General features: G+C 45.9%; 1 protein-coding gene across 2 annotated transcripts; it reads left to right on the top strand.

Annotated features, from left to right (window-relative positions):
- The first annotated feature begins 23 nt into the window (after nucleotides 1-23).
- tnrc6ba (trinucleotide repeat containing adaptor 6Ba) lies at nucleotides 24-26,592 on the top strand. 2 transcript variants are annotated; one of them, XM_015963677.3, is made up of 22 exons: nucleotides 24-245; nucleotides 2,454-2,540; nucleotides 5,055-5,076; nucleotides 6,024-6,449; nucleotides 6,707-9,613; nucleotides 9,846-10,010; nucleotides 10,089-10,279; nucleotides 10,375-10,449; nucleotides 10,547-10,759; nucleotides 10,944-11,063; nucleotides 11,232-11,357; nucleotides 19,916-20,083; nucleotides 20,431-20,532; nucleotides 20,623-20,818; nucleotides 20,979-21,143; nucleotides 21,313-21,459; nucleotides 21,895-22,038; nucleotides 22,212-22,304; nucleotides 22,406-22,609; nucleotides 24,065-24,132; nucleotides 24,227-24,366; nucleotides 25,823-26,592. In XM_015963677.3, the coding sequence occupies exons 2-22, from the start codon at nucleotides 2,484-2,486 to the stop codon at nucleotides 26,349-26,351; spliced, it is 6,258 nt and encodes a 2,085-aa protein (XP_015819163.1). In that variant the 5' UTR covers nucleotides 24-245; nucleotides 2,454-2,483; the 3' UTR covers nucleotides 26,352-26,592. The 2 variants fall into 2 exon arrangements, with proteins under 2 accessions (XP_015819163.1, XP_015819164.1); XM_015963678.3 differs by lacking the exon at nucleotides 10,944-11,063.
- The last annotated feature ends 1,312 nt before the right edge of the window (nucleotides 26,593-27,904 follow it).

The following is a 27,904-nucleotide window of genomic DNA, read 5'->3' as shown; positions in this document are numbered from 1 at the left end:
ACTGACTCCACAGCGCTTGGAAATTTGAATTCCTCTTCTACACATTTGAGCTTCGCACTTGTAACATTAGTGCAAAATTTATCGTATATTCTCATCACCTGCCACCTACTTGACTCTCCGCTCAGGCGTCGCTGTTTTTGTAGCCTCGACGAATGCCTCAAAAATCTAAAAAGAAAAAAATTGCACTGAAGCACTTTAGCTAAGCTAGGTAGCTAGCTAGCACGTCTTCATATGTGATTCCCGAGGTGAGTAGCTGGAATTGGGCTCGATTTCTTTACGTTGTGACATTATTTGTTTGCATGCAAAAGCACATTGAGAGTCAGTAACATGTAGCGTTGTGGGAGCTCCTTTATAGCGCTGAAACTTGATCTGATCAGGCTACTTGAAGCTGCTGTCAGTAGGTAACGTTAACTTAAGTTAGCTTAGGTGGATCGCTGCAGTAGCAGTGTTGGTAGCGGTTTAACTTTACTGCTAAGCTCAATCGTTTACATTCAGTGTTTTTTATTATAATAAATAGCAACTGACTAGTTATTTGGGTGAATGTGATTTTTGTCGCACACGGCATGCTAACGTGCGCTAACATGTAGTCGTATTTTACGCAGAAGCGCAACCACTCCTTCATTAGTACTGACACGGTGTTCTTTTTGAACATTTTAACAGTATTTATTAAATCTGACACTCGTTTATGTTTTATTATCAGTTTGGCTTCGACTCTCGATAAGCTGGTAGCGCTGCACCGAGGTAGCGCCCATTTAAAACCTGTAAAGTTAGTAAATGTGATTCAGTTCGTGCTCGGTTCTGTTGCAGCAGCTCCTCTTTGAAACGCATCAGCGGTGTTCGCTGGTTGAAAGGGGGTGGTTTTAGGGGGTCTTTAATGGCAGCGTATAGTGGTGGAGTTTGGCCCCCCACATCTGAAGGGCTGCTGGAGATCTGACAGATAGAAATAACACTACAAGCTGGTGTGACTGTGGTTCTTCAGGCCTGATTCGGGTGTGGGGGGTGGATGTCAGGTTGGTTTTGTCTGTCCAGGAATCCTGTTTGTTGGGAGTATCTCAAGCTTCAGAGCAAAAACGAAACTAACGTCAACATTTAGCTAAGCTCTTCCTTTTAAGGCAAACGTCCTCCGCAGACAATACCTGCCGTGGTCTCTGTAAACATCACGTTATCTAAAACATCCTTTAGGAAGTGAGTTAAGCTCATTATCTGAGACAGATCCCTTGTCCTGTGGCTGCGGTTCATTTCCTGACATCACAGCTATTCATCTGTTCATCCCAGTATTTTACATGAAACATGTCCCACTAGTCAAAGCCCAAGCCTGTGTGGTATCTCAGATTCTGCTCTGCGCACCTTTGGACAAATGCTTAGTTTATTATTTATTTTTTATCACTATTTGTCACTTCTCATGTATTGCACGTGTTGCTGTAAGGAATGATTGTGGTTTCTTTTGTCAAATGAAAATTCAATGACTTGGCTGACAGGATGAATTGAACATAGACATGCTGAAACATTCCTGCAGTGGTGGATCTACAGCAGAGCCTCGTCTTTGTCGCCCAGGCCTAACTGTACATTTTTCAGCTGTCGCAAAGGTCTTATTTTCACACTGCGAGGACTCGAGGGACGTGGCACTGTGGCCAAACTGCACAACATACTCGCTGAAAGGCGAACGTCACAAAACTCCGACAGGTGCCCAAGATAACGACGACGAACAGAGAAAAGTACCAGTGTGCAGACTTTGTTAATTAGACTCTGAACCAAACTGCAAGAAAGGAGCGTTCCACTCATGTTCCACTGCTGCTAATGTTGCTGATGCTACTCTTGTGCACTCATCACTAGTTTTTTGCGTCACTCCCTGGGCATATTTTCATTGGTCGATTGCAAACTGAAGTTGTAGGTTTTCAGTGCTTGAAGGCTTTTGAGTTTGGTCGTGAGAGTGTTCAATAAGCTGTCGCTGAGCCGGTCACACTGAACAACCACAGACCTGCAAATCATCCTCATGTGCACCTTATTTATTTATTTTTGTCACGACTCTGTTCATAGCGAGGTCTAGGATGGCCAAAAAACACAGCGTTGCCCAGGCATGAAAAGAAATGACATAAAATTGTTTTAACGTGTAACCGATTTTACTTTAAAGGGATTTTAACATTCCAATGAGGAGGTCCATTATTGCCACCCTGCCTAGACCTTTTGCTCCTCCTTTGCCCCAAGTGAAATGTAGATCCGCCACTGCTATCGTGCCTTCACCCACACTCACTGTGTTTAGTCTGTGTTTCTGAGCAGCATGCTAGTGCCAACTACAGTAGCGTGTTTAGTTGTAATTGCCCCTCACTGTTACATTTTCACGGGTTTTAAATGTCATTACTACAGGAAGAAGCACTCTCATGTTGATTTGCTGTTTTTAAACAGTTCACCTCGGCTCGGACCACATTTTGATGTGTCCTTGTTTGTTTTGGCAGAGAGGAGCTTCAGGCCAGGAGCAGCAGTTCATGGAAGACAAGAAAAGGAAAAAAGAAGATAAAAAGAAAAGGGAAACCTCTCAGAAGGTTAGTTTTCATTTATTCTTGCACTTTAAATCTACTCATGTAGATGTGTTGTAGACGGACATCGTTAAATACCGCCTTACCTTGTTTTTGTTTTTTTTTCCATTTGTTTTTACGAGGCTTATAATTTGCATCCATGTTCTGTTGTGATGTTCAGACAGCAGTAAACTGTTATATCTTTAACAGCAGCGACCTTATATAAGTTCAGGTGTTGCTGGTCCAACTTCGTTCTGTTTGCCCTTGACTCTAGATGTGTGAATCTTCACTTGTCTCCCGATTCGATTCCGATTATTGGGTCAACGATTCAATTCGATATCCCGATGCATCACGATTATTTCATATTGATTTGTTTTCATCGATAAATAGAAGATGTCAGATGATTGCTTTTTATTTATTTTTTTATCAAAAATGTAATTGACACAACCTGCCATCCCTCAAAAGCTCTCCATTCACAACAGGTTAGGACAAAACATTTGAAACATTTAAGAAGATTTAACAAAGTAAAACAATCCGTTTCCTCGTTCAACACCACGCCTCAGGCTGAGAAAACACGCTTTGCAAAATCTCACAAAATGTAAAAAAGTACTGAAAACCTACAGGACACATAATGTAATAATAAATTACATAATGGGTTCATATATGAGTGTTTAATGTCTCTGAGCAGCTCTAGAGTCAAATATTTATGCCGCAGTTGAAGGGTGTCAGAAATAACACCAAATGAAATGTTTGACTTAGTTTGTTATTTTATTTGAACCCAGTGGTTCATTTCTGACATGTTGGAGAATGAATCAAGTTCTGTTTGATGCAGAAAATAATAAAACATAAAACAAATTCTACACTTCCAATAATATTTAAGATGTGTGTTTTATTCTTCCTGATAATAACACCAGCAGAAGGCTGTGGGCTGGATTAGGATTAAATTACCCAGCTGATGAATCTTTCACTAACCAGCTAACTACAAACCTTTCCACTAACCTGTCCTGTGGGACCCTCATGTCCATGCTGTCTCTGGAGGAGCAGATAGGAGACAAGACCTCCTGTAACCTAAAATGAACCAAAGCTTCCTCCCAGTTTTTTAAATCTAATTTAACATCAGTTTATCATCATGAAACAAAAGAATAAAGTGGAACAAGAACTTCTATCTTCTATTTCTCTCTCCCTTTAACTTCTCCGTGTCCCTAAATAAAAGAGACAGACAATCACGCTGCAGCCGCCGTCATTGACCCCGCCCCTCCCCAAGACCGGACCTCCCGACATCACAACACTCGCTCTGACTGAGCACTTCCAGGAGAAATAATAATTAAATTATGAAAATAATAACGCGTGTTTGGAGGTTCGTCCTCCGATCCTCTCTCTCTCTCGCTCTCTCTCAGTTGCTGATCGAGCGAGCAGAGCGCGCTGCGTGACAACCCGCTAAATTAACATAATTCACGGCCCAAATCCAACAGAACCGGTCGGGCTGATTCGGTTCCGGTTCGGTCTCAGGTTGCAACTCTAGCGCTCAGCCCTGTAGTACCACATTAAGGCGGAACCACTTGGTAAATGTGGAGGACGCTCACTCTGACAGATGTGGATGCTGCGCTGGTGCCGCCATTTAAAAACCAAACTACATTCCACTCTAATCGATTATGGCGTACTCTTCTACGATGCAGAATCGTTTATGTCCGCATCCCGATGCATCCATTATTGGATTATTTTCCTCCGCTCTACTTTGCTCTTAATAAATTGTGATGGTTTTGTTGTAATGTTATCCAATATAAAGAGCCATTTAACTCATTCGCCGCCAGCGTTTTTCAGCATTTTTACTGTTTTTTAAGACTCACAGAATATTGCGTGCTAGGATGATGTTGACACCAAAACTAACAAAACAAAACGGAGACTCACTTCTTACATCAGGAAGAATTTGCGCGTTTCAAGCGTTATCCTTTCTTTCATAATCCGTTGTGGAATTGTGATCGGCAGAAGCTTTTCCGGTTTGCGCCTCACTTTTTTTACAGCAGCGGCCCAAAACGATGGATTTTCTGCTTCCTGGTCATGTGACGGACGCGGATGAAGGTCGGCTTTAGAGCTGGGATGTTTGTTCTCATGGTGCGGGGGCTCGTTCAGACTCCCACACAGTATAAAATGCAGATGACGACATTAGTCGTCATTGGCAGTGAATGGGTTAAAAGGACTTGATGAATTCTGTCATTTTTTTCCTCATTTGAACTTTCTTAAACAATTTCATCTTCTGTACAAGTCTGTAAATTTAAATATAGTATTTTTTACTATTTGTAGGCAAGATCCTGGATTCTATGTCATAGCTCAACTTTTACTAACGGGAGATTCTGAATGTTTAACTGTAGCAGTGAGCTGCTTTTTTTTAAGGTGTTGTCTTCGTGCATACAAAATAATTACATATACTTTTTTTTTTTTAATGTGTCATCAGATTTATGTCTCATTAGCTTATGTGCTATTAAGATTGAACGCTGTCCAGTTGGTTTCTGGTTTTAACAGATTTTTTATTTTTGAACTTAGGTCACGGAGCAAAAAAACAAAGGTAAGCAGAAAATAAAATGTTTTCTCTTTTAAAAAAGTGAGTTTCTTCTCTGCAATAATCATTTTGTAAATGTAGCTTCATGAATGCTTGGATTCTTGTCACGTGACTGACAGCCAGCATTTTATAAGGTTGTGATCACCACAGACAATGTCCTGGTAATCGTCATCCTAACAAATTATCCTGTTTTACTGGCAAATTAATGGTAAATGTTTTGCACATCTTCAGAGTAACCTAACAGATTGCTGCTTTATCATTTTAAAACCACGTTAACAATGGTTTCTGAGAGAAGTATATTTCTTTCTAAATATTAGTTGTTTTGTGGGTTATAGTGGCATCTCCGGTCAGTTACAGAAGTGGTCCAGTGCTGTAGATGGCAGATTTGGCTTCAGACATAAACATGACTTTAGCTGTATGAAAGTAAAGCCTAAATACAATATCTATGTTGTTTCTTTGGACTCTGACCACTCAGGATGTGGGACTGGAAGTCCCCCGCACACCCAGTCGTGGTGTTTTGTAAGCATTGAGGAATAACTGAAACTAAACATATTGAGATAAACATTTGAACACAAAACAAGGCCACCGCTGCATGGATAAAGAAAACGTTAACCTAAAAAATTATCTGAAGTGAATTTAGTCAAGACAGTGTTCTATTTATTTACATGGATGGGGCCAGACTTAAACTGTAGCCAGAAACTAGCAGGGTTTTCTGCATCTATTCAGCTAGTTATTGTGTTGTGATGAATCAAGCTGCTAAATGAAAGTGGCCCTCCAGATCAGCTCTACACATGGCGACCAGTCATCTCTGATTGTGAAGTGTGAGTTTTTTGTGCTTAATCTAATGGGCCTTCAATTAACAAACTGAACTGTTTTTGTTACCAATTGATGATGAAATTGTGCTTACCTTAATGTGTTTAACAATATCTCTCCTTGCATGGCCGTTTCCCCAGCGCCAGACTTGACAAAGCCGGTTTCTGCCCAGTCTCCTGCCACTCAGAGCAGCTCTGCCTCCCCCAGCCCTGGACCCACCCCTACTGCGTCTCCATCCCCAGCGACCTCAGGCCCTGGCAGTGCTGCCACCCCATCTCAGGGCGGCAACAATGCTAAGCGCCTGGCAGTGGCCAACGGACAGTCCACCTCCACCACCAGCTCTTCCTCCAACGCCAGCGGCCCAGGTGCTGCTGGAAACGCTAGTACGAGTAGCGGAGGCGGAGCTCAGACGCCTCAGCAGGCTTCGCGCTACATGCCGAGAGAGGTGCCGCCACGATTTCGCTGCCAGCAGGACCATAAAGTGTTACTGAAGAGGGGTCAGCCACCACTGTCCTCCATGCTGTTGGGTGGGGGAGGAGATGGCACAAACATGGCTGCTGTCTCAGGTAAGTGTTTGCATTGTCCTATGTTAAATTTGTCCAGTTATGCAGATATTGAAGGTTCCATCACAAGTTTCTTCCATTTTTGTTTACTTGCTTGTTCAAGACACCAAGATCAAAATTAAGCCCTTTATGGCAGATTATGACTTCACATAGTTAATATTTGAGAATAAAGATAATTCAAAAATGTGCAGGTTATTTTCATTCTTCAGATAGTTTATATGATTTCATGAAATTGTCTCTTGTGGGATTTTCTTTTGCAGATTCTGGCATGGCTGTATCTTCACTGGTTCACGCCTCATCAGTTGCTGCTTCTACAACTAATTCTAATTATGCAAATTCCATGTGGGGGACCAGCTCAGGCAGCCAGGCCACCTCTCAAGGCAGGGAGAAGGTCATTGTTGATGGCAATAACCTAGAGGAGTGGCCTAGTATACCTGGCAGTGATGGAGGGAACAGTGGCAACAACGGAATGCCTGTGAATAGCATCAGTGCCTCTGGCAACCAGTCCTCACCCACTTCGTCTTTCTCTTTGCCCAGTGAATGTATGCAGTCGCCCAACAACTTGGCGTGGGGGGCGACTGCCTCCCAGGGTCATCTTGGAGGAGGTACTGCAGTAGCTGCTGCTGGGTCTCTGCTACCACAGCCCTCCTCACTTTCCAAAGCCTCCACTGTGCCAGGGAGCCATGATGCCAGTGGCTCTGTTGAAGGTAACAGTGGGAATCCAGGTGCCAACTTCAGTCCAAATGCCAACCCTTCAGCCTGGCCTGCCCTGGTGCAGCAGGATGGCCCCGGTGCTGCAGGGGAAGGAGGTTTGACTTCCTTTCATCCCCAGAGCTCTGGAGGGCCTGCCAACAACTCTGCTTCCTTGGGGCTTGGAAGCGGTGCAGCTGGGGTGCTGGGGGGTCACCCATCTATATCTGTGAATCAGTCAAACACCCATCAGCACCAACTTCACCAAATGCAATCCAGAGACAGAGAAATGGGAGGGGGGAAATGGGACGGTGAATCAGCGGGACCAAAAATAGCAGGGGGGGAATTAATGGACCATGGAGTGGGAGGAAGCGGGATGAGTGCGGGAGACCCCAGCCTTGCAACTTCATGGAGAGGCAAGCCTTCCTTCCCTGCTGCTTACTCCAAAACGGGTGCCTCAAGGACAGATGGATGGGAGGCTGGAGGAGGTGGAGGTTTAGGAGCTGCAGATGTGGACAAAGGGGCTTCAGGTTGGGGGTTTCCTAGTTCCACTAGTGGGGCTACTGCTTGGGGAAGTGCTGAAAATGGGGGAATTAGTGGTCAAACCTCCGGGGCATCTCAGGGAGTATGGGGGGTATCAGGAGTTGGAGGCAATAGAGGGGGTTCTGGTGGTGATTGGGGTGGAACATCTGCTGGCACTGGTGGAGCAACTGCAAGAGGAGATGAAATGGGAACCTGCAGTAGTAATAGCAGCAGTAGTGGAGGTAGCACAGCAGATAACCCACCTGCTACATCCTCCTCCTCGTCAACAACCACCACTACAACCAGAGCCTGGGACAATCAGAAAGGAGAATGTGAGGCAGGGGAATGGGGTGATGAATCAGGAGGACAGGGAGCACAAGGAGGGTCTTCATCTAGTGGTGGAAATTCCAGGACTGGAAGTGGACCTAACAATAATCGTTCTCGGCGACCGGCACCTACAGCTGAAGCTGCCTTACAAAGCCTGCTCAATCGGTCTGATCTAGACCCTAGAGTCCTATCCAATTCTGGGTGGGGCCAAACACAAATCCGACAAAACACATCCTGGGATGTAGACGACTATGCAGGACAGAAAAAAGGTGGACTTGCGTTACCACCGCCTAAACACCCAGCATCTCTTGGTGGTTCTAATCAGTACCCCAGTGGCCCTCGGACCCTGAGCAGCGATTCTATGGGTCCAGGTATCAGTCCCTCTGTCCCTCCTTCAACTGGGTCTTCAGGAGAGGGGTGGGAGAGCAGCAGCAACAGCAGTAGTAGCGGGGCTTCTTTGTCTGGGCGAGCTCCCCCACCTACATGCACCAACATGAGGAGTCACGGTGTCTCACAGTCTGGGCCAGTGACCACAAATGCTCCTGGAATGAGGTCAGGGGTAGCACATGGACCTAGCCAGCAGATAAATGCTGCAGGCTGGTCCGGGGGTAGGGATGACCATGAGGCCAAGAACTGGGGGAATGAGCAATGGAAAGGCAATAGTAGAGGAGAAAAGGGATCAGGATGGGGTGATACTGAGCAGCAAGGTGACTCGGTCAGTGGAGGCTGGGGAGAAGGTCAGCAGGAGAAAGGCACAGGGGGTTGGAAGGAAATTAGAGGCAGTAGTGAAGGGAGTGGGTGGGGAGCAGAACCGAAGGTTGGCTCAGGTAAGAACTGGTTAGAGCAAGAGTCCAAATCAAGTAGCAGTGGAGGGGGTTGGAGTGATGAGAGAAGGAATGGAGGACACTCAGGTGGGGATTCAGGTGTAGGTGGTTGGGGTAGTTGGGACGACAGTACACCTCGTAGGACCTGGGGAGCTGGGGGCACAGGGGGGGGAGGCAGTGGAGCAGGGGGGGTTGAAGGGGTAGGGGGAATGGGGTCCAAACCTCATCAGAGTTGGAGTGGGGGAAACAAAATGCACCAAATGCCAAACAGCCAATCGGGCTCCTTCTCAGGCCCACAGGCACAACTGCAACAGCAACAATCACAGCCTCGCAATCAACATCAACAGCTGCAGCAAGCGTTGGACCAGGGGGCTATGCAAGGGGGCGGGGGGAGGAAGCTCGTCTCTCAAGTTCAGACACAGAACCAAAGCTCAGGCTGGACCTCGGGAACTATTCCTGGTGTCTCCGGAGGAGGATCAACAGGAGGTGGAGGTGGATCTGAACCAAGTGGTTGGGAAGAGCCCTCACCACAGACTATAAGCAGGAAGAATGACATAGACGATGGAACATCAGCATGGGGAGACCCAACTCATTACAATTACAAGCCGGTGAACCTGTGGGACAAAAACAGCGGACCTGCTGGCCAGCAGCCACACAGCCAAGGTCAGCCCCAGCCGCAGCAGCCTCAGCCCCAGAAGCAGCAGGAACCTCCCGTGCTGCAACAACCCAGCAGGCAGCCTGCAGGACTTGGTGGTACCAGAGAAACCAACGCCAGTCACGGATCTTCTAAAACCTCTGTTATGGGTAAATTATAGCTTGGTTTTGCAATCAAGGGAAAGAGTCATCTATAAGTTGTAATAAAAAACCTAAATGTCTCAAAGACATCAAAGCCTGTCAATAAGCATATTTTAAATATGTCTTAAGTGAAAATTGAGAGAATTCTTATGGCTGACTGAATATATGTTTGCTTCTGTGGTTGTTATTTGAAACACTGTTTGAGACCACATTAGGCCAAAATGTCCCCATCTGCGTTTAGATCCATCAGGCTGGGGGGACACTTCTCCAACTAGTCCAACAGTGGACAATGGCACCGCAGCCTGGGGAAAACCAAGTGATGCCCCCACAGGTTGGGGAGATCCTGATGAAGTGGGAGGGAAGACGACATGTTGGGGAAATCCTCCGTCAAACAAAGTCAGATCTGGTGAGAGAAACTCTTAAAAACTGATGGAATTACATCCTTTTGAGCTAAAGCATACACTTATCTTTCATTGTGATTCAGGGTCAAAGTCTATGCAAGATGGCTGGGTGGACAAAGAGAGCCCAGTGGCAGCCTCTCGCCACTCGAGCTGGGAGGATGAGGAGGAAGGCATGTGGAACAGCACCAGCTCCCAGGGAAGCAGCTCGTCTTGGGGACAGGGCAGCAATGGAGGTTGGGGACAAAATCAAGCTGTAAAGAAAGCCAGCAACAAGGTGTGTTCCCGGTGGTGAAAACTAGTTTCAGAAAAAGTCCTTCAGTTGTCGTAAACGAACTTGTGGTGAAATCATGATTCCTGCTCGTCTCTCAGGGCCCTCTGAAGGCTGGTGGAGGGGACTTATTGATGAGCCATTTCAACAGACAGTTCTCTAACATGGGAATTCTGGTAAAAAGGAGCTTTTATTTAGTTTTTATTGACAATTTAAACTTTGAAACAGACTACAGTGTTCTGTATGACAGTGGAGATGTTTTCCCCTGGACAGAATGATGACCCCAGCAGCCCAAACATGGACCTGGGTCTAGGTCCCTTTCAAGAGAAGAAGATGGAAGCTGAGAAAAGAGGCATGGGAATGAATGATTACAATGGTGACATGAGGAAAGGAGGACGAGTTGGAGGAAGTGGAGGGGGAGTGATTTTTCGCCCTCCTGGGTCCAAAGAGCCAGCCCCAGTGGAGACAGGATCTTACTATGACAAGGTATGGCCTCACTTTTATTCATCTTTTACGTCTTTGTCTAGATAAACCTTCGGCCTTTATCACTATTTTTGTGATTCTACTCTTTCTTTCCGTTTTCCTGTCTTGTTTCTATTTCTCTGTCTCCCCCTTCCCACACCCTTCACCACTACTCAATTTGGTCTTCCAATGGCTGTCTCTGTGACAGACGTTGCAATTGATCAGTCAGGATGGGGGCCTTGGGGAGGAGGGTCTCAGCTCTCTGTACTCACCACCCACTGTCTGCAAGCCCCATACCCTCTTCAACCACTCTGTCCCCTTTAGACAAGTAAGATGACTGCTCCTTTTGTTCCCTGTCCTGCTGTTTTTCCACCAAGCTGTTGTAGTTTTTAGTAATTAATGTTATTATACTTCATAACCTTCGCCATCCATTTTATCTGTCGTGTGTGTCTCTGAAGTCTTGTGTTCTGTTAACATTATTTTCTTTTAATTGCAGGGTAGTCACAGTATTTTTGGAAGTACAGGAGGAATGGCCCACTCAAGACACCAACAGAGTGTCCCATCCATGAATCAGTCCCCGGGGATGCGAGCACAAGTGCCTCATCAGTTCCTGTCTGCTCAGGTACTGGATTCCTCTTGTCTGATCTACATTCCTTTATTAACCACATTATTTATTCTGCTTTGGCCCAATATGTGTGAGATTTAGTTACGGGGTCGTTCATTGTACTGCATTGCCTTTTATTTTGTATGTCTGGAAGCTCCTCACACTTACTGTTTGCTTTTGAGAAGAAAACATGCAAAACAGAGGAACATTAGTGTTACGCCCGGAACACACCAGCTGCGAAGCTCTTAGAAGTGGACCGCTCACAAAATTCGTTTGCTGTCCGCTCCTCCTCTGTTCCAACGAGCACTTCTTCTCACGCCTGCTGCCCCCCCCCCCCCCCCACGCCCGTGCCCTTGCTGTGTGTGTGTGTGTGTGTGTAACCAGTTTGCCCCGCTTGTTGATATCAAAAACTGCATTGATCCTGCTGCTGTGTGTTTTGTTTGTATTCACATTTATTAAATCCATTTTTTGATGTAAAAACTGCATTTAAAATTATGCAAACACTATGTTTCTCCACAGGAGTGTGTGTGTGTGTGTGTGTGTCTTTGTTCATTTTCATCTCTCTAGTCTGTTTAGATACGCAAAAATTATCACATTTATCAATTGCGGTGTGTAATTTCTAAAAATTTCTTTTATTTTGTTAAATTGACTGGCCTACCTCTTCTGCTTTGGTTTCACTTCCTGCCAGAATTGACGAGGCTCACTCACAGCTGACGAAAAAATTAGGGCCCATGCCAAAAGAAGCGCTGCACGGCGCAAGCCTTTGTGGTGCTTTGCGACTGATGTGATCAAGAGCGTAGGTTTACAAGGGCGCCGATTAGAAGCGCTTGTTGTTCCACGGCGCATCGTCTAGCTTCCACGTCTGGTGTGTTCCGGGTGTAAGGTTGCTGCTTCATACCACAAATGTGGTCAAATTAAAAAAACATTTGTTGCTGGAGACACAATTGGTCAAATTATAAACATGGTCTTAATCTGTTTTAGAAGGAAAATGCATACGTTTCTAATTAGTGCAAATATTTTTCATGCTAAAAGGCAAAGAGGTGAGTAATAGAAAAAGACCCATCCACCAGTTTATTAAGAATGTGTAGTAGCAAGAATCTGGCGATATGATAAATATCACGATTTGTCACGACGCTAAAAGCCAGACGCTATTTGCAGATATTAAGAGTGAACTTAAAGGTGTGGTTGACTGAAAAACAATTTTTAATTAATATTTCTGATCATAATTAGTCACTCTTGAGTTTTTCATGCAGGCTGAACTTTAAAATAGTCTCCTACACCTATCTCCTGCCTTAGTTTCTGATAGAAAATAGACGATGAAGCTCTAGGATTTGAAAATTCTGTGTAACATGATGTAAGTGGCGACTTTTAATAAATTGTCAATAGAATATAAAGATGTTCCATAATATGTAATATTTAATAAAAATAGGGTTTACCAATATTATTGACCCTTTAATATTTGATAGATGGTGAAACCTGGTAATTTGGGAATGTTAGGGAAACACTTTATAATAATTTGAGACGGTTGCAAAAATATTTACAAAAATCAATTTAATATTATATTTCTACTACTAACGATGATACAGAGCAAATTATGATAAATGATGGTTTAAACAATATAACTGAGACAATGAATGAAATGTGAGTTTAGATGTTATGTTAAAAAGCCTAATTAAGTTTTTAAAAAATTGTGATTTCTGGGTTGTAAAATAAGTCTGGTTGTATATTTAATGGTTTAACAATTTATCAATTAGTAAAACCATCCACACCAGTGTGCAGAATCTACAAACCCATGTGGTGAAGGTTCCTGGCGATCAAGGAGCTGGAGAAGTCGGCACGGACAGGTTGCCGATGGAATTCTGTGGTATTCGAAGCTCGTAGGTCCACCTCGAATACTTTACCGCAGGTCATAAGACACCTTCAGGGTGACTGCTGGAGGTCAGATGAAATTTGCATTTGCTGGAGTGTTTGCAGACTTGGCAAATAAGTTCTTAGGTCTTGAAAGGATGGTTCAACGTAAGGCTGATGGCTTAAAATCAATATCACGGGGGACTTCCGGTTTGGCTAATGGCGGAGTAGGCAGCAAGCCGGAGGAGCTCTGTGTAAATCCTTTCAAAACTGTCTGAAAATATACCACAGCAACACAACACATCCACAGAGATGGGTAAGACAACGAAAAAGCCTGCTCAAGCCCCAGAGTAACTCATTGAAGAGGACAATTTACAATCAAGCCATAACAACCAGGCTGCGGGGGCCGCTAACATCCCTGTCACCTCGCTAACGCGTGCCAACATGGAAGCTCTGCTGCAGGGTCTGGAGCACCGGATAGCAACTAAACTGTTGGCTCAACTGAAAGTAGACCGGGCACTGCTTGAACAACATCACTGTACCATACAGAATCTGGAGACCTCGATGAATGACACACAGACCAGAATGTTGGAAATCGAAGCTACCTGTAACATGCTAACGCAGGAGAACGAAAGGCTAAAGCTCAAGACTGAGGACTTAGAAAATAGATCCAGGCGCAATAATATCCGTATTACTGGCCTACCTGAAAAGGCTGAAGAGCCCCGTCCCACCGTCTTCATCACGGAGTGTCTGTCAGAGATTTTTGGTCTAAATGCGTTCCCTGAGCCTCTGTTGGTGGATAGAGGCCATCGCACCGGCGTCCCGAACCGGAATGAAGGGGCTCCCCGCCCGCTCTTAAGGCTGATTCATGCTTCTCCGTCAGCTCCGCAAGGGACAGACACGCACGGATTGATTGAAGCGTTTTGCTCCCATACTTCTCCGTCTCCTGGGGAGTGTTGCAAAGCAATTCCCTGGCAGGACAACAGAGGGTGTAGCGCTGTTCTGTGGTATCCTGTCATATAGAGCCCTGCACTGAAGCCCTAGGCCCGAGGGCTGGGCTTCGGGCCAACGACTGTGTAATTACCTCGGACACGGGCCGGGCGCCTTTATTTTTATATCTTAGGTGTGTTCTTGCTGTGTATTAGTTCTAATTCCATGCTGTCATTCTTTTTTTTAAAACACAAACGGTTTCGTTACCTTTTTGTTGCTACGTTTCGCCGGTGGCTGCAGGCTTCCTCAGGCTGACGCAGATGATGGTGCGTCTTTATTTTTAATCAAATTCATAAAAAAACTGAAACACTTAAACGCAGCAGCACCTGCCTGCTTCTCTCGCACCGTTAGCTCAGTTAAGGTCTGTGTGGTTTATAAATGCGCCTATATAAACGAATTCTCAAACTGCTGATTGAAACATGTGCCCCTATTCTAATATGCCATTTTATGTCCACTTTGATGTCAGAAACCATTCGTTTATTCTCGTGAAAATGGCAGCATTCTATTTTTCTGTGAATAAATTCGCTCTGCAGTTAAAAAAAATACAGCATTCATTGCTGGGTTTTTTCTAACTGCAGAGTGCATTTTCAGAGTGGCAGATAAAATTTACAAACGCTTTATTAATTGGAAATGTTTATTTAATCTGCCGCTCTGAAAATGCGCTCGCAGTTAGAAAATTAGAATGCTGCTTTTTTTTTCTAATTGCACAAGAGCACATTTTCAGAGCAGATTAAATTTACAAACGCATCCAATTAATATAGTGTTCGTAAATTTCATCTGCCGCTCGAAAAATATGCTCTGTTACCAAAAAAGCTGCATGAATGCTGTTTTTCTTTTTTTTTTCTTTTTTTTTTTCTGCAGAACGCTTCCCACAGATAAATAGAATGCGGAGTATTCTATCACGCTAAAACATTATGAAAGGTTAAAAAAAAAGTCTGGCTCGGGTCGGGCCAGAGAATCCTGAAAACCTTCTCGGACTGGGTCGGGCTGGGGCTCCACCCCCTCGGGCCGGGCCGGACACGGGCTCAGATTTTAGGCCCGTGCAGGGCTCTACTGTCATGTATCGGTCCAAGATAGTGTGTTTATATTGTGTTTTTGTATATAAGAGACTTTTTAACATGGACACATTTGTCTCTCATTCTCCTCCACCTCTTCATGCGCTCACCACCTCTAAACCGACATTTCCTGTCATTTCCGTCCACAAATAAAACACTTGCTGCATATCTTTTCACTCCTCCAGTCACGGGGGAATTAAACATTCATATTTTAGAGTTTTTTCGTGAGGCATTCTTCAAGCTTCTCCGTGTCTGCCGCTGGTTATCCTCGGCTCTTTTTATGTTTTTGAGGGCCCAATGGTGGCGGTGTAGACGACAGCGGTGCCCTGGCCATTTACAAGCTTGCGTTTTCTGTCTCATTCGGCAGATGTTTAAAAAAGTGGGCTCGACTTCGTACGTACTTGCGTGCCTGCCGGGGCCCTACGCAAGGATGGATAATGGCGTTGCGTGTCTCCGCACTGGCGCAGACGGAGAAGCATAAATCAGGCTTTAGCCAGAGTCTTATCACTTCCAGAACAAAGAACTAATCCTCAAGCTAGCACGAGAGATGGGCCATTTGTCCTACTGTGGTACTGAAATCCGCATCTTCCCTGACTACAGTCCCGAGGTATCCAGGAAGAGGGCCACCTTCACTGATGTAAAGTCCCAACTCAGGAGCGCCGGCTACTCTTAAAGGATGTTCTTCCCCGCCAGACTCCAGGTCACGGATAAAGCTGGTCAGAGACTAACTTTCCTCTCTCCTGGGGAGGCCCGTGCCTTCTTGGCTAATGAAGCGAAGAAAACATAAACATTTATTTTCCCCCTTGAAGATCCACCCGATGCTGGACATAAACCCAGCTGGAGCCACGTGCCGGTCTGTTAATCGAGTGGACCCCATCCCGGCTCCTGCCGACACGTAATTAAGGTAGCTCATAGCTTTTTATAAGTTCTCCGGGAGGAAGGGACGGTTTCTGTTTCGGTTCAAATGTATATTAAAAAGGGAGGGGGGGGGTAGACAAACAGGGACTGACGGGAAAGAGCTATATGACATCAACATATGGTTTATGGGCGTTAACTGTAAAATTGCATTATGATCTTGGAGCATCAGCTTGCAGTCAAAATTCAATTCAATTCAAAAATACTTTATTAATCCCAGAGGGAAATTGATTGCTATAGTAGCTCAGAATAATAACAATAATCAAGTCATCAAAGAGTTGTTGTATATTACAATGGCTGTTGGCAGGTATTGCTAAATCTGATGCTGCAGCTGTCGTTCTTTGTGCATCCCCTACCCCATCACGAACTATGTGAAGGATGTTTTGGTTGTGGCTGTGTGTACCCCACACTAAGGTTCCCATTATCTTATGTGTGTTCATTAACCTTCAGAACAGAGTTCAGAAGAAGTGGAGTGTTTTGACAGAGTTCTCAGTAATTATACCTTACTGGACGTGTCACCATTTCTGTGTGCTCCCCCCTCACCCCCACCCCCCTTTTTTATTAACTTATTTATGTATTTATTTATTTATTCCCCCCCCCCCCCTCTTGTCAGTTTCTTCTCCTCGAAGACCACTATCAATCAATACTCTTAAGCTTGTAAACATAGATCTCTTCGAAGTGTTCTTACCTACTCTCACATGACTTCCACATCTAAGAATACCAATCGAAAAATCACATTTACCTCGTTAAATGTAAAAGGTATTAATAATGTCACAAAGAGGCAAAAAATGGACTCCCATCTTAGGCAACTAAAAACAGATGTTGCTTTCCTTCAGGAAACGCACCTGAAACTGGACCAGAGTAGGCTACTTAGAAGAAGTTGGGTCGGTAATCTATTTCACTCCAAATTTTATGCAAAAGCAAGAGGTGCTGCAATTTTAGTGCACAGAGATGTCCCGTTCCAGTTAGAGGACATGATTACAGACTCAGCTGGGCGCCAAGTTATAGTCAGTGGTCACCTTTTTTCCACCCCAGTCATTATGATCTCAGTATATGCTCCCAACTGGGATGATAGTAACTTTTATTACTAAACTCTTTGCTAGGATACCCAGCAGAAGCAACTACAACATAATAATGGGTGGGCGACTTTAATTGTGTCCTTAACACTGCCTTTGACAGATCGTCCAGTAGACCGTACCCACTTTCCAAATCTGCCAAAGCTATTAATAACCTTAGCAGAACATTTGAAATGTCTGACATTTGGAGATTTGGTTATCCTACTAAAAAAAGTGTTCTCCTTCTTTTCCAATGTTCATCACTCATACACGCGCATCGATTACTTCCTGGTAGACAATAGATTACTTGGAAGTATTAACTCCCCTACATACCACAGTCTCACCGTATCAGTTCATCCTCGACATAATTAGAGGCTGAACTCTCTTCTTCTCGCTGAAGAGGAGTTTACAAAATCTATAACTTCAGAAATTAGTTTCTTTGTTGATACAAACCAGCCCCCTGAAATCAGTCTTTCGACTATACGGGAAACCCTTAAGGCCTATCTAAGAGGTCTGATAATCTCCTACTCCTCTAGATTAAATAAGGCACAAAATGGAAATTTGGCTGATTTGGAACGCTCAATTGAATAGAAAGATCATCAATACTCCATCTCGCCATCCCCCTCCCTTTTTACAGAAAGATCACAACTAAAAACAGAATATGACTTGTCAATGGGAAAGGCCACTAAGATGGTCTTAAAAGCGAGGTGTAACAGCTATGAATATGGAGACAAATTCAGTAAACTGTTAGCTAGACAGCTTCGCTAGGCCGCTGCCTCTCGTAGTCTTATTTTTTTTTTTTGTATATGATTTATTTATAACTTTTTCCACAATCGCATCACATCCACATACCTACACACTAAAATATAATAACTAAAACCTTTATGCGCTGCGGTAACAAATAAGCAACCAACGTGTGGCTGTGCTGGCGATAGCTCTACAAGGTCAAGGTTAATTGTCCATGTGAAGTGTCACAGAGGTCACATGGTCTTGGAACGGCCTCCAAATTTTGGCAAAGTCAGTTTCCGAGCCCCTCAGGATGAACCTTATTTTGTCTAGTTTCATAAAATAGAGGGCATCTTTAATCCAGCGGGAGTGGGTCGGTGGTTGGGGGTCTTTCCAACTCATCAGGATAACTCTCCTTGCCAATAATGTAAGAAAGGCAACCAGATCAGCAAAGTGAGATGGCAAGGAGTGACCAGCAGGTAACACCCCAAATAGAGCCGTCAATGGGGATCGTGGAACCCTCCAAGACACAATAAGTGAAAGTGAATTAAAAACAGTCCCAGAATTTCGACAGGGCAGTGCCGGTTAAAAATATATGGGTAAGATTAGCTGGACCCTGATTGAATTTTACAGAGTCTGTACCTGGAAATATTTGAGTAGTCCTAAGGGATTTCTTAACATCCAGATTCTGTGAAGTCCCTTTTCCCTTCCACTTCGAAGCAGTTTCTACAGCAGTAATGTCTAATCTCCACCCTCCTGTTCATTGGGTCACATGCAAGCAGAACTCTCTCAGCCGTCGAGTCCCTGTGGATGACTTGTTGCCGGAGAGTCACATGACCCGGCACCAGTGGGTAGGTAACTAAGCGATCGTGTCTTAATTATGAGTGGAGAGCAGTTTGCAGGGTAAAGTCAGGTCCCTTCATTACATGAAACAGAATCCCAATTCTTTATGGTAAATTTCTGTCACTAATGATGGCGGCATATTTGTGTTGATGTCACCCCGTAGCAGCCCGCCCACGGCTGCAGGTTCCGGATACAAGTGACTCATCGTTCAAAGAACAGGCAGGGAACCACTTAACACTAAACCCATCATTTATTTGGAGGAGCAAAACACCGCTAAAACATAAAAGCAGTCCTACAAACAGTCTAAAACATCCGGTGCAGCACCAGGGGTGGGACGGTGTCCAGTACAAGGAGCCACCTCTTGGCTCCAGCTGACCCGTGTTGACCCACGTAGCTGGGACCCAGTCTGCCCCACCTTGTCCTTTAGCTGTCGGGCACAAAGTCAACCTCCTGCAGCAACCTGTCTGTGCTGCCGCCATGGCTCCAGCGTCGTCCTCTCGCCCGCTGGCTGCTGCGCACACCGCCAGTCTCTCTGCAGCCCCCTGGCACAGCTCCGCTCCTTGGACACGTCACGCCCTCCTCGGCCCAAGGCCCTAACAAGACGCAGAGGCACCAGCACCAACATTGCACCACTCACATGGGGGAGGAGAGGGCAACTCACAATCCTGCACACTTGGTCGCTTGTCCACATCCCGGGACGGTGCTCCAGGTGCCGTTCTGCATTCCAGGGTGGTCGGGCGTTCGTGTCCTTGCCAGAGACGTCGCCGTCCAGGGTGCGTCTCTCACTCTCAGGCCTCATGCATGTCTCTGGTGTCTGCTGCTCTCTTGGACTCTTTCCTCAGCTCCTTTTATACCTCCATTGCACCTGTGGCCATTCCACACCTGTTCCCATTTATTCCAATTAGTGTCTCTGGGAGGTACCACGAAGGGAAAAACACATTCAAAACACAAAATAAGCATTTCAACAGTACAACACCAATCATGCAACTTAAACTAAATCCAAACTTTTCCACTTTGTGACATTGACACTGCGTGTGTGTGTGTGTGTGTGTGTGTGTGTGTGTGTGTGTGTGTGTGTGTGTGTGTGTGTGTGTGTGTGTGTGTGTGTGTGTGTGTGTGTGTGTGTGTGTGTGTGTGTGTCCAGGTGCCAGGCTCCGTGCTGAAGCAGATGCCCCCTTCCAGCGGGAGTGTGGGGGGTGTTGGTGGCATGGGAGGGATAGCAGGTGTCGGGGGAGGTGTGTTTCCACCGCAGCTGTCCCCTCAGCAGATTGCCATGCTGAGCTTCTACCCACCTCAGATCCAGTTTCAGCTGGTGAGAAGCAGCGCGTCACATGTCTGCACCCTCATCATGGGCCTGCTGAGCCCCACATACACGCAGCATGAACTTTGACTTGCCCGTGTTAGTGTGGCAAAAGGAACAAAACTTCCCTGGTTCGTTGTGTCTACTGGGAGTAAACTGGGTTAGGGGAAAGTCAACCATTCATAATAAAATGTAATGCTGTTTCAGTGATGCAAACAGATAATAGTTGAATGGAGAATTGTTTTTTAATCACTTACCAGACAGTTTGCCAAGTTTCGCCATCAACACACACACACACACACACACACCTAAAAGCTGTGTGTGTTTATTAAATGTTCTGTGTTGCCGTCTGGCTGCAGGCTTGTCAGCTCCTGTTGCAGCAGCCACCACAACAGCAGCAGGTGCTGCAAAACCAGAGGAAGTTCCCGCCTAATGTTCGGCAGCAATCTGACCCTCAGCAGGTAACACACACACACACACACACACACACACTGCTTTGGTATTTTCACTTCCTCCACCCCACATAATCCTATTTCATTGTATCCCGTTAGCTGGCCAGGATCATGGCGGTCCTCCAGCAGCAGAGGCAGCTCCAGCAGGTTGGGGGTTTAGGTGGCAGCTCTAAGCTCTCCCCCTCCCACCAGGGGGGAGTGGGCCCAAAACTGCCCGGGGCTGAACCGCTACCCCACCCGGGCCTGGCAGGATCAGTGGCCGACCTGCAGCAGAAAGCTCTGGGCTCATACTCTGGTTAGTGATGGCTACTAAACACAAACACACTCGGCACAGGTGCGTGTTCACATGATGACACCAAACATGGTGCTAGGATCAAATGGGCTTTATGGAAACACCTGGAGACAGGTAGAACCAGAGACGGGTTATAATGATTCTGTCTGTTTCCTCTGACCAGGGTTTGGTTCTGGGGTGAACCGCACAGGTCTGGACCTTAGCGGCTCCATAGTGGGGGGGCCTGGAGCCATGAAGGACTTGGGGGTTCAGCAGTCTCGTTTCAAATGGATGATGGAGGGAAACTGTTCTCCTGACACTTCTCCTGAAAATGCATACCACAAGAATGGTGAGATCAGACCCCTGATGTGTTATTTCTGGAGCGTCCATGTTGCGACCACAATGCTGCAGCGTTGATGTGGATGGGTTACCAGGTTGAGCTATGAAGTTACATGTGAAGGTGATTAGTGCGCCATCTGGTGTCAGGTGATCTAATCATCTGTTTGGATACCTGTCAGGTCCTGTAACCCCCATCAAGATGCCAGGGAGCTCGCCCTACTCCCAGTACGACATGATGGTCGGAGACGGGTCAGGTGACAACTGGCATAGGACTCCCGGCAACAAGATTGGTGCCAAAGCTAGCAACACACCGAGCTGGCCTCCTGGTGGGTGCTGGTTTCTATGGAGATGAAGCTCGTGCATTTAATGCCTCACATGTTCAGGTTGTCCTGGCTCCTCATCTTTGGATGTCACTAATAGGAAATGAACTGCGATATAAATAAACAGCTTTTGGTTTTCTAAAACAAAACACCATTTTAGATTTACCGGCAGATTCAGTGTTCAGCGTGTTAGAGGCTGCGGCCGCCTCACCGTCGCGCGGTACAGAACAACAGAAATCTAGTTCCGTCGTTAGTTTGTTGGTCACTGGTTTAAGCAAAGGTAAAACGCAACTCAGGTGTGAATGTCCTGACCCGTAGAAACCTCTGGCTTCCTCGAACCTACGTGTAACGAAACACCAGTGGGTGGGGGTGCTAGTTTATTTGGCTCATCAGCTGTGTGTGTGTGTGTGTGTGTGTGTCTCTCCTCCCTCCCCCCTTCAGAGTTCCAGCCCGGTGTGCCCTGGAAGGGAATTGATCGTGTTGACCCCGAGTCTGACCCGTACATGACCCCAGGGAGCATGATGGGAACTGCAGTGTCCCCCAGTCTCAATGACACTGAGCACCAGTTGTTACAAGATAATACCGGTACCTATAATCACACTTGTGTAAACTTATTTCCACGTCATTAGGAGATGATGTGTTGATGTTTGACTTGGTTCTTACTGAAACTCATGGTTTAGTGTGTCTGTTCACGGAAATGAGGAATAGAAGTGTTTGTATTGGTCAGTAAACTAGAGAAGGAACTGCTGTTTTTGCAGATTCCACCCCTCCCCTGAACACCTTGCTGCCTTCACCTGGTGCCTGGCCCTACAGTGCCTCAGAAAGCCCCCCCAACAACGCACACAACTCAGGTGACTGCACAAGTCAAAGGCTGTGGAGTTGGGCCAGAGTCAGACGTTCTTCTTGTGTTTAACGCTCCACATAAACGGTTTTTACTTTTTTCTCCCTGCAGCAAAGTACACAGACTACAAGACCAGCTGGCCCCCAGAGCCCATTGGACACAAGTCTTGGAAATCCAGTCGTTGCAGCAGCCAGGCCCAGTTATACCGCCTCCCTCCTGGGCTCGCCAGTCAGAAGCAGCCATCTCTGTCCCCCTGGTCAGGAGGAGCTCCTCGACTGGCTGGCCGGGGCTGGGGAAGTGGCTCAGGAAACACTGGTATTACGTTCCTCTTGATGCTTTTCGATGATTGGACGACACAGAAAAGTCTGACCTGCAGGCTTACATTTTTTTGGCTTGATAGCAAAAAATGCAGAAGCTAATTTCGACAGCTCCTCCAAGGATTCCTGGCTTCATTCATTTAAAACTTTGCATAAAGCATCAATGTCCTACTATCTGTCCTTATCCCCGTTAAACATAAAGAATTAACTGGTTTCTCTGGTTGGCCACGCCTCCCTACCAGACAACCACTGAGGGACAGACGTGGCGCTACAGATTTGTAGGAAGACTAAATCCTAGAGTAGAATAGACTTTATTGATCCCACAGCGGGGAAATGCACTTGTTACAGCAGCACCAACACCTAACTCATTCGCTGCCAGCGGTTCTCCATTTTTACTGATTTCTAAGAGTCACAGAACGTTGAGCGCTAGCATGATGTCGACGCCAAAACAAAGCGGAGACTCATCTCTTACATCAGGAAGAATCCGCGCGTTTCGAGCGTTATCCGTTCTTTCATAATCCGTTGTTGAATTGTGATCGGCAGAAGCTTTTCCGGTTCACGCCTCACTTTTTTTACAGCAGCGGTCCAAAACGATCTCCTAACACATGGATGTTCTGCTTCCTGATCACGTGACGTGAGCTGAGATGTTTGTTCTCACTGTGCGGGGGCTCGTTCCGACACCCACACAATAAAAAAATGCAAATGACGACTTTATTAGTCACTGGCAGTGAATGAGTTAAGAGAAAAACAATAACAAAGGTACATGTATATACACACAGGCAGTATGCTATTATTATAGCCTCCAACCACTAAAACCACAAATAAAAATGAAAAACGTGGGTACCTGAGCTATTCAGCCTACTGTAAGGGACACTGACATACTATGTAAATCTAGTATTGCACAAGTATGAGTACTGCATTGATGGTATTGTGTACCAGGATAGTGCCAGTACCACTTAAACGGAGTAGTTTTACACTCTGGTCACCTGGTCAGTTAGAAGCCATCAGACCAACCCACCAACAAAGAGTAATGATAGGTCAAAGTGGGCGTGGCTTATGACCAAAACGTGCCCTTTCAACTTAAATATTAAAATGAATAAAAATAAAAAAGACATTTCTCTTTTGAAACGGAGTGTTGCGAATGCTACGTCCACTTTGATGTCCACGCTAACTCTTTTAGGATCCGTGTCCCAGTTTGAGTCAGGACTTCAATATTTTGGTTTCTTGTCTTATTCACAGGACTTGTTGAATATATTTAAGGGATTTATGTCATCACAGGGATCAAAGCTAATGGATGACATGTGTCTGGAAAGTTTAAAGTCTTTTAAGCTTTTATTTTGAAGGAGTAAATAAGATTTTAGTAAAGCAGCAAGAAAAACTTGAATAAATTCCTGTTAAGGAGCTGAGAGGAAAACTGGATTGTGTTTTGTTTGCTGTGTGTGTGTGCGTGCAGGATCGACCTGGAGCGATGGCAGTTCTCGGGAAAGTTGCTGGTTGGTGCTCAGTAATCTCACACCGCAGGTACACACAGATCTGACACGTGACACATTTGTTGTTTTGCTCTGAGTCTAACATGAAAGAAAGCAACCCTCTGTCTTGTGTGTTTGGTCTGCAGATTGATGGCTCCACTCTGAGGACCATTTGCATGCAGCATGGTCCCCTGCTGACCTTTCACCTTGGTCTGACCCAGGGCACGGCGCTAATCCGATACAGCTCTAAACAAGAGGCAGCCAAGGCTCAGAGTGCCCTCCACATGTAAGACCCACACAGGAAGTGCTCCTCTAATGTTGGACATGTCACTAAAACCAGTATCTCACTGGGTTGAGACTAGGGTCGTCACGGTAACCAGTGTAGCGGTAAACCCCGGTGAAAAAGTTGACAATAATAATAACCGACCTTGTCTTTAAAAACTATATTATCTCGGTGGATTACCGTGGCTGCGGTGTAGGCGCGGTGACCCTTACCAGCCACCGTATCATCTACTGAAGTTGCCGGCGGCACATGCGCACTTTGTTGTTTACAACCAAAACTTTCTTGAAACTAAAGCTGAAATAACGGCCAAAGGAGGAGACGGCAGCGTTCAGGAGGACATTTATTATCCCTCAAAGAAGACAAAGTGGGAAGTACGGGCATTTTTGGATATTTGAAGAATGCCGAGGGACAGTTGATAGAAGACGGCTATCCTGTTTGCAGCACGTGCAGAAAAAGAGTCTGTGAAAGGCAGCAACGCTTCAAATCTCATGACACATCTGCGTGACCATCACCCACAACTCTACAGTCAACGCAAGGCAAGCTAACGTTAGCGTTTTAGCTAAAATGCGTGATCCGAGGATTTGGGTTGAGGGAGAATGCAACGAGTCGCTATATAAAGCAGCCGCAGCGCCGCTACCTGCATATAAACCGTGTCGCGGACACCCCCATGTTGAAATGACGCTATGCATTACGGGGCTCCCAGGGGCAGATAAGAGTTGGTCTCTCTCCGAGAATAATTATGAATTTAGCAATGATTACTGCCTGATGACATTTTCCCAAATCTGCAAAGCTCACTGGAAGGACAGAGGACAATATTTCCTGATACAGGGTTTATTTAGTTGTCTGACAATCTAACACGTTAAAAAAATACCGCGATAATACCGAAACCGTGATAATTTGGTCACAATAACCGTGAGGTTAAATTTTCACACCGTGACAACCCTAGTTGAGACCGATGGAGACAAATTGGGGACGGCATCGATGAAAGGATTTTCTGTTGTAATGCTTCTGAACCTTCTTCCTGAGAGTTGCAGGAACTACATTTTTACCAAATCATTTGCAAGACGCATATTCTCTCAGAGATTGTCTGATAGTCTTTGTCATGCTGGGAACTTCTCCCAAATATTTGACAATTTAGTGAAAGTGAGAGAACTGATGCAGCGTTGGGATGGGTTGGTAGCTAACGTGAAGAGAGTGAGATACTTTGACTAAATTACAACCAGAAATTAGCATGGCTGGTTTAGAAAGATCTCCGATGCCCATAAATAAAGCTTGCTGTAAAAGTGTGGTACGAACACATTTGTGTTTCCGCCATGTCCCCATCTCTCTCATCACCGCATGAACCTGAAGCTCATTAATGGATCTGAAGGTCTGGGTTGTAGACCTTTTCCTGGTCCGGTCCAGTTGGTATCATCTAACATTAGTTGTTTGATATCTTCATTGTGTTTGTCGGTTTCAGGTGCGTTCTGGGCAACACCACCATATTGGCTGAGTTTGTAAGTGAGGAGGACGTGGGTCGCTACATTGCACATTTAGGAGGAGCAGGGAGTGAAGGAACCTCGGCTGGCTCTGCAGGCTTAGGGCCGACCACAACCTCTGCTGTCGGGTCCAGCAGTAACGGAGGGAGCTGCGAGAGGAGCGTGGCGGGAGGACACGGAGGAGCAGGGGTGGAGGCGACGTCCACGGTTGGAGGAGCGACGTCTTCCGGCTCAGGATGGCAAAGTCTGGACAGCACCGGCAGCTCATTGGACCGTTCAGCCACCCAGGGGCCCGGCCTAGGCATCTTCACCCACTGGAGCAGCAACGGAGCTGGGGTATCCGCAGATGTGGAGGCTGGAAGGCAGGGCCTGTGGGGTGGAGTGGGCGGGGCGAGTTATCCCAGCAGCAGTCTCTGGGGATCTCCAGCACTTGAGGATCGCCACCAGATGGGCAGCCCCGCCTCGCTGCTACCAGGGGACCTGCTGGGCGGGGGGGCCGACTCCATCTGATGGGCAACTGACACACACACACACACACCCCCCTGAGTTATCTCACATAAACATGTTACACTCTGCTTTTATTTACAAGTCCAGATGAAATGAGAAGAAGCTCTCCAACACGGAGACACTTACTACATGAACACGTTATCGTCATACATGCACATTCAACTTTAAATGAAGACAAACAGTAAAACTTGAACTGGGGGGGGTAAAGGAGAAACCCATCACCTTTTAGGACTAGATCTCCCCCTCTTTTTACTCCTAATCCCCCATCAGCACCAGAGATCCGATCACTCAGGCATGCTCCGTAGAGCGGCTCGGCCAGAGTCCGACACGTCCGCCAGGGTAGCGGCCGTTAGTGCGCCGGACACCGTTTCTCTTCCTTTACCGTTTCACGGTCAGATCTCCTAATTCAGACTTGCAGACTGAGCCCTCGTAGACCTGGCTGGCATATCGGTGCATCCCGAGTTAAAGCTTTAGAAGCTTGAGGTGAAGACAGATGGGAGGTTCGTAGAACTGTCAACACAGCACGGCACTACGGAGTGAGCAGCAACCTAAGGGGGCAACGGCTGGAAGGTCAGAGTTGTAGTCGGTACTGGGGTGTGTGTGTGTGTGTGTGTGTGTGTGTGTGTGTGCGTGCGTGCGTGCGTGCATGCATAAAAATAGTTTCACAGAGGGACCCAGGGTCAAAATGAACTAAAACAAACATCAGCCAAACTTGCACTATATGCCTCTGGGTTTGCCCCCCCCCCCCCCCCCCCCTCCCCAACCACCCAATACATGATTGAACTCCAACTGAAGCCCTTCCAGGACGACTGCAGCGACCACACACACACCTGCAGCTGCGTTGCTCTGCCTCATCAGCTACTCACTGCTCTTATACCTGACAGACTAAATAGTATCTCCCTGTTGGTGAACGTCAGTCGTTCTGTTCTTTTGTTTTACAAGAAAACGCGTGAAAATACAAATGTTTCTCCTTTTTGTTTTTTCCCTTCAAACACTGACCTCGCTCTTTTATTCTTCTTTCTCAAAGAAATTCAGTTGGTTATATATTGGTGTAACGATGACTTGGATCACTTATTTACTCGCTGTACAAGGTGCCCTGTGTGTGTGTGTGTGTGTGTGTGTGTGTGTGTGTGTGTGTGTGTGTGTGTGTGTGTGTGTGTGTGTGTGTGTGTGTGAGAGAGAGAAAACAGAGTGATGGTTACATGTTGAATGGAAGCTGATGTGATGAAGAAGATAATATCAGGAGTGTGTTTTATTGCTACTCTGTTGAATGTTTTTGTTCTCGTCCAGGAGAAAATCATGACGTGTGTGTGTGTGTGTGCGCGCGCTTGCTTTTGAACACTTGTCCGTTCCAGTCAAGGAAGAGAATAGATGTCAGTTTAGTGAGAACGGCAGCGTGTGGATGTTGGAGATGTCTGGATAATGTGACGACTAAACGTTCAAAACCATCGGCACTATCGCGTATGTCTCTTATATTTTTTTGTATTTCTTAGCAGCATTTTGATCCCGTTTGTAATTTTTTTTCTGTCTAATGCAATAAAAGTGTATTGTTTGTT

This window comes from Nothobranchius furzeri, chromosome 16 (assembly GCF_043380555.1).
Source record: "Nothobranchius furzeri strain GRZ-AD chromosome 16, NfurGRZ-RIMD1, whole genome shotgun sequence".
Taxonomy (NCBI): Eukaryota; Metazoa; Chordata; class Actinopteri; order Cyprinodontiformes; family Nothobranchiidae; genus Nothobranchius; species Nothobranchius furzeri.
This window is presented reverse-complemented; position numbering and strand designations above follow the sequence as displayed.

Excerpts from the sequence above, each read along its gene's own strand:
- tnrc6ba (XM_015963677.3), top strand. The coding sequence starts at position 2,484 with ATGGAAGACAAGAAAAGGAAAAAAGAAGATAAAAAGAAAAGGGAAACC. Across the intron at positions 22,039-22,211 it reads GTTGTTACAAGATAATACCG|ATTCCACCCCTCCCCTGAAC; the intron begins GTACCTATAATC and ends CTGTTTTTGCAG. Across the intron at positions 22,610-24,064 it reads AAGTGGCTCAGGAAACACTG|GATCGACCTGGAGCGATGGC; the intron begins GTATTACGTTCC and ends GTGTGCGTGCAG.